General features: G+C 33.0%; 1 protein-coding gene across 1 annotated transcript; it reads left to right on the forward strand.

Moving 5' to 3' along the window:
- Positions 1 to 770: 770 nt before the first annotated feature.
- LOC131070360 (oligopeptide transporter 5) lies at positions 771 to 5,954 on the forward strand. The gene is made up of 7 exons (XM_058005863.2): positions 771 to 996; positions 1,769 to 2,259; positions 2,356 to 2,453; positions 2,847 to 3,416; positions 4,192 to 4,450; positions 4,578 to 4,760; positions 5,328 to 5,954. The coding sequence occupies exons 1-7, from the start codon at positions 966 to 968 to the stop codon at positions 5,952 to 5,954; spliced, it is 2,259 nt and encodes a 752-aa protein (XP_057861846.2). The 5' UTR covers positions 771 to 965.
- Positions 5,955 to 7,380: the final 1,426 nt, after the last annotated feature.

The raw sequence follows: 7,380 nt of genomic DNA on the forward strand, positions 1-7,380 counted from the left end.
TATCTTTATGAAAAAAATAACGAATATGTTAAACACTGAAAGCTGAGTCGTTCAAGGCCTGCATTATCGAAATAAAACAAAATAGTGAATATGTTACTACCCAAGATGCACTTCACTGCTTTTCAGACGAATGACAATTATTTAAACATGACAACACTATGCATATAATAAGTTTTGTATGCTTATAGTCGGAGGTAGGCCAAAGATAGCTGCGTGGGGTAGATCCCAGCTGAATTCAAAATGTAGCATATTATTTTGGTTATTATAAAGGATGTGATGAAAGAGGAGAAGCCTTTTTAAATTTGTTTGGAATCTCAGTCCAGAATTAAAGATACAAATTTCCAAATTCAATTGTCGTTTTCCAGAAATAACATATAAAAGAATTGGATAATGATTGGCTTTGTATTATATGATTGTCAAGGTACTGTTCAATAGATGCTTTACTGTAAATGGATTTTAAACTCCCATCAAAACTTAATTTTTACCCCCTTATTCAAAACCACACCACCGAATATCCGACCATTATATAAACTAGTTGTATCAATCAGGCGGATAGAACTATGTCCCCAACCAATAAATCACCAGCTGAGATTTCGACATTTCAATACTTTTGGAGATGCTAAACGTTATATGAGTTCTTGTCACAAATGTATTTCTCCATCAAAACCCAAGTTATATCTTGTCGGAAGTTCCTAGGTTGTTCTACGAATCATAACGATTGGGAAAGATAATCATTCAATTGGATCTGGTTCTTTATCAGACAGGTTTCGTCGAGTTCTTCTAAGAGATTCCATTGAATTTCTCTGAATTTTACCGTATTGATCTATCATCTTAACTCTTTAAGTACTTTGGGCGAGTGATCAACATGAATATACATGAATGAAATTCTTCAGAAAGTAGTACTTTTGTAGAGATAATCTATGTGACAACATTGAAAAGATCTGGTGAAGTGTTTGGCCGGTGCAATGGCTACTGGTCTGGAACTAACGAATACAGGTTTCTTTTCTTTATTCACCCTTTTAGTTTTTTAGGCTCGTCTGCAATAAACTTCACAATATTTGTTCTATGGCCGGTGCAATGGCTACTGGTCTGGAACTAACGAATACAGGTTTCTTTTCTTTATTCACCCTTTTAGTTTTTTAGGCTCGTCTGCAATAAACTTCACAATATTTGTTCTACCATTTTAAGATAGTTCATAGATTTGAATCATCCTGTGTTCATCTTATAGTGTGATGGTTAAGTAAAGTTATTGTTATTGTTGTCATCAAGATTTAAATTTCCATTAGACTATAATAATAGAACGTTTTGTGTCCTTACTAATTCAATGTGCTCACACCTTTAAAATTTTATGCCGAGTTCATGCAGACTTTGTGCCTCCCTTGAGTTACTATGTTAGTGGCTCTGAATTATTCTTGTTCATGTCAGAAATAAGATCCCTCATTTGTTTCTTCAGATCATATGTTTAAACTTTTGCACTGGCATTCATGTCATATATTGTGTACTCACGGACTTTGTACTTTGGTGGGCTACTATACTCACAGGTCTATGACTTTCCCCTGACATTCATATCATATACCTTGTGTACCCACAGATTTGGACTATTCACATTTATACCAAGAATGAGGTCTTTTTTAAGTTTCATCTGATTCAGACCAGACTAAAAAACCCCTTTGCAGTAGACTGCAACTCACTTATCAAATATATATTTGAATCATGGTTCTTAAAATATTCTTCCATAGAAGAATTTGAAGATATGATTTTATTGCAGGCAATGAAGAAATCTACGACAATTCGAGCTCAAAATACAATGAATATAAGCAAGTGGATGACCAGTCTCCAATAGAAGAAGTGGCTTTGACAGTGCCCACAACTGATGATCCAGATCTCCCTGTGTTAACTTTTCGAGTGTGGGTGCTGGGAATTTTAGCTTGTGGGTTACTCTCAATGTTGAATCAATTTGTTACCTACAGAGCGCATCCCATCAACCTTACATCCGTGTCTGCTCAGATTGTAGTTCTACCCGTGGGTCGTTTCATGGCGGCCACATTGCCCACGAAAATAATTCGTTTTCCTGGAACAAAATGGCATTTTTCGCTCAATCCAGGGCCCTTCAATATTAAAGAGCATGTTCTTATTACCATATTTGCAAGCGTGGGAACCAGTGGAGTTTATGCAGTCAATATTCTCACCATAATTAAGGCCTTCTATAATAGGAACATGAATCCTGTAGCAGCATGGCTATTGGCACTAACTACACAGGTATAAAGTCTATATGATGAATTAGAATGTGGGTTGAATTCAAATTATTTTAGATTATAATGTTTAGGGAGATAATTTCTATTTGGTCATGACCAGATGCTGGGATTTGGATGGGCCGGGGTATTCAGAAAATTACTGGTCGAGTCTCCTTACATGTGGTGGCCTGCAACTCTTATCCAAGTTTCAATTTTCAGGTAGGTTGAAATATCTTGTCAAATTTTAAATATTACATAGTAATAATTTATTATTTTTGTGTGCCCGTGAGATATCAAATAGTAGTCATATTAAATCATTTAATAGGATAAAGATAAGGATGCAGGTTGGGACTCTTTTGCAGAGAATATGGGTAAATTCAATGACCAGAGTCGATTTTCTTTCTCTATTCAACTCTTACCACTTAGTGACTTTGTATCTTTTGCGTTTATATATTGAGACACTCTTAAGGGTTTGCCTATTTCGACCACCCATTTTCTTGAATATGTTTTGACTCTATTAAAAAAATATATTTCTGAAATCAACTATATATATTTTTCTATTTTTCTATCAATACCAATTCATATTCCTTTGTATTGGCAATGGTGGTGCAGGGCATTTCATGAAGAAGAAAAGAGGCCAAAAGGAGGGATGACAAGAATGCAGTTCTTCACCATAGTGTTAACATGCAGTTTTGCATATTACATAGTACCCACTTTCTTTTTCCCTTCCATATCTTCCATGTCCATAGCCTGTTGGATATGGAAAGACTCAGTGACAGCACAACAAATTGGTTCAGGATTATATGGCCTGGGGATCGGATCCTTCGCCCTTGATTGGGCAACAGTTGCAGGATTTTTAGGCAGTCCACTGGCTACACCATGGTTCGCCATAGCCAACTTTTTGGTTGGTTTCATCCTCATAGTCTACGTCCTCCTCCCAGTCACATACTGGACAAATGTTTATAACGCCCAAAAATTCCCATTTATTTCTTCCCACCTTTTCACAGACGACGGCCAGCGATATAACACCACCAGAGTGTTGAAGAGTGATTTGACATTCGACAAGTATGCTTACGATCACTACAGCGATCTCAACATGAGCGGATTCTTTGCTATCCTATATGGTTTAAGCTTTGCAACTCTTGCTGCTACTGTCTCCCATGTCTGCCTCTTTTATGGAAAGTAAGCAGATAATTTTAGCTTTTTGTACTTCATATCATTTTTGGATTTGTTTTATATTAATGTTCTGAATCATATTTCATGAAGTTTATATATATCAGATCACACTTTCTAATCTATTATTTCTGATTTCAGTTGTAAAAGATTTGTTTTACATCAAAATTTTGGATAATATTATCTGGTTTATCATTTCTGATTTTAACTGTGAAAAATTTGTTTTGCATTAATATTTTGGATCACAGTCTTTGATCTATCATTTCTGACATCAATTGTAAAAGATTTGTTTTCCATCAATATTTCAGATCACACTCTTTGATCTATCATTTTTGACTTCAAGTGTAAGAGATTTGTTTTGCATCAATGTTTCGAATCACACTCTGTAATTTATTATTAGAATAATAGAGAGCTTGATCATAAATCAGGCATCACTGAATGTGATCCAAAACATTGATGCAAAACAAATCTTTTACAGTTAGAAATCAGAAATGACATGGACTAACTATTATGGACTGTGAAAATCTGAAGTCTTTAACTTCAGTTTCTGTGAAAATTTAGTTGAAACGAAATACTTTGACTTGGTTAGATGGTTCATAATCGATAATCCCATCTTAAAATGTTAATGTGATTTTCAATAAACCACCTAAATAGATCAAAACTTAAAATATGTTGTTTAAACTTGTTCATACTCCAAACGACTTAAAATATGTTGTTTAAACTTGTTCATATTCCACTCCAAACGCTGAGAAATAAGGTTTATATGAAAAAAATCTCTGTGCAGGAGCATTTGGAAGCAGGCTAAAGCAGCAATGACAGATCAACGAATCGATGTGCATACGAGGTTGATGAAGACTAATTACACGTCTGTTCCACAGTACTGGTTTCTCATCTTGTTAGCAGTGACCTTGGCATTGGCACTAGGAGCTTGTGAGGGTTACAATGATGATCTGCAGCTAAGATATTGGGGATTGTTTCTTGCTTTAGGGATTGCTTTTGTATTCACCCTGCCTATTGGTGTCATTCAAGCTACTACAAATTTGGTATAAATATGAAATCTTATTTTAGTTTCATATTCCATGCAAAGATCCAATGCAAGATTTCATGTTTGAATGTCTAATTATTCCTAGTTCAAAAATTGTTAATTTTTGGTCTGATTGATGCACACAGCAACCTGGATTGAATGTGATAACGGAGTACATCATTGGATATATATACCCAGGAAGACCAGTGGCCAATGTGGCATTCAAGACATATGGGTACAATAGTATGGGCCAGGCTCTTGCATTTGTTCAGGACTTTAAGGTGGGACATTACATGAAAATTCCACCACGCTCTATGTTTATAGTTCAGGTTGGTATTCTATTCCTTTTCATTTCTATAATTTCTATAAAAAGAAACTAATAGAACATGGTGATATATATTTTTATTTAATGACGATTTGTGGATAAAATGAAAAATTAATTATATAGTAACTTTTAAAGGTTCTTTACATAGAAGTATTAAATTTGTTAATAATGTATTAATCAATATAAAAAATAATATTCCAATTCTTTTTAATTAGATTCATTAAGTTTGTAGTTTTTCTATTTTATTACAATATATTAATATAAAACTAATTTTTAAAATATTTTTATTAAATACATTAAAGATAATTTTTTTTTTCTACATTACATGTTTTTTTTAATATTATAAAATTAATTATTTTTATTTTATAAGTAATGCTTTTAATTTTCACATTTTGTCCAATATATTTCTCTTGAATGTATACTTTAAGCAAAATAAATATTTAAAGATATAGCCTATATTAATATATACTTGTGTATGAGTTTCACACCTATAGAGTTATGTATTCAAACAATGGGGATGCTATAATGATTTTATACATTTAAATTATTAAATATTTAATTGGCATTACAGGTGGTGGGTACTTTAGTTGCAACCTCTGTATATGTTGGAACGGCTTGGTGGTTACTATACTCAATAAAAGACATTTGTCATCCAGATTTATTGCCTTCAGGTAGTCCATGGACATGTCCCGGTGATAATGTTTTCTATAATGCATCAATTATATGGGGAGTAGTTGGTCCACAAAGGATGTTTGGCAACCTTGGTTTATATGAAAAACAAAATTGGTTCTTCTTAGCGGGTATACTTGCACCTGTACCTGTTTGGATTTTCTCAAAGTTGTATCCTGAAAAAAAATGGATTCCATACATAAACATTCCTATCATTCTTGGTGGTTCAGGTGCCATCCCACTTGGAGGATCACTAAACAATATTTCTTGGATCATAGTGGGGTTTTTGTTTAACTTCATAATTTTTAGAAGGTATAAACAATGGTGGACTAAGTATAATTACATCACATCAGGGGCATTGGATGCAGGAGTGGCATTTATGGCCTTTGTTTGTTATTTTGCATTGCAATCAACACAAAATTTAGAAAGTGTGGGATGGTGGGGTGGACAAGTTGATGATCATTGTGCTATTGCTACATGTCCGACTTTCCCTAATGTCCAAGTGGAAGGTTGTCCACATTTCCATTAAAACAATACTAGCACACCACTTTTTAATATAGGTTGTACTTTCAAAAGTTTATTATGTAAGAGTGCCTTCACACTTCCTACCTCTTATGTAGTTCAATTGTAAACTATCTATATAGCATTTTAAATCATGTTCGCTTGATTATATTTTGGTTATATGTCTATCTATTGATGATAATTATAAATTTAACTATACATTGTGAAAATTGAGTTGATTAAAATATTATTTAATTTTTTTAATGATTAAGTGTCTTATATTAATTTCTGTAAAAAATATATTATACATATCTAATAAAAATTTTGGGTGGAAAAAACCACAACCTTAAGTCCAAACAAAATCAAACCTTAAATATTATATTTTTTCGTTTGATAAATAAATTTCTTATACATTTATATGAGTTCTATTAGATTGGGTAATTTTAAATGGTTTGAAAGGGAATTATTTTTTATTTTTTATTTTTTAAGTTTATTTAAAAAAAAAGTGGTTAGTTTATTTTTCATTGAGGTAAGTAGGGTGAAAGAGAACTAACCCTTGTACAAAAGAAGAAATATGGGCATTAAGTACAATAAGACAACATGGAACTCAAGAGAACATCAATGTATAGAAAACCACTACTAAACCTTAGAACCTATCAACCCAAAGTCAAGGTGGTTTGAAGCTGGATTGATCCAATGATTTTGGTTGCAGCCTAAGACAAGGATCCAACTATTCAATACTTATTTTTTGGAACAAGAGAGATGATAATTGATAGAAATTTCAACTAGTTCAAGGACCTTTAAAAATGGATCCATGGTTGCATCTTCTAAAGGGGCTTTTCCCTTATTTTCATCCTTCTATATAGCTTCAAAGGAAGTGGAACATTCTACATAAAAAATAATAAGCATGACCTATATTTTTTTCCAAATGAGGTGGTGTTTTATGATTCTCAAGTAGCCAGTAGTGGCATGAGTCACTTTAAAACAGTGTTAACAAATAACAAGTTTTCAAGATCAATTTGTTTCACCAAAACTCTAAGTTTGGAAGATAAAGTGATTTGAGAAGGGATCACTTTGTCTTTTTCCACAAGCACACAAAAACAAGCATACAATAAAAATTTCTTGAGTTTACTGAGCTCTAATTAGTGATAAATTATTACCCAAAGATATTGGCAATAAGCATTAAAACCTCTTCATCCCAAAACTTCAAAGGAAGAACTAGAAAACTAACCCAAATAGGGAACTTAAAGGACTCACTGATCATTAAAATGGTTAAACCCCAAATACCAATTTTTTTAACAAAGGCCATTTGACCCCATGAACCAAGGACCATCCTAAAGGACTCTAGAAAAATCTTTAAGAGAGGAAGAGGAAAACAAGAAAAAAATATTCAATATAGGTAAAACCTCTACTTGACCCTTAAGTTTCTAAATTCAAGAAACCCATCTTTGAAC

The sequence above is a fragment of the Cryptomeria japonica genome, chromosome 3 (assembly GCF_030272615.1).
Source record: "Cryptomeria japonica chromosome 3, Sugi_1.0, whole genome shotgun sequence".
Taxonomy (NCBI): Eukaryota; Viridiplantae; Streptophyta; class Pinopsida; order Cupressales; family Cupressaceae; genus Cryptomeria; species Cryptomeria japonica.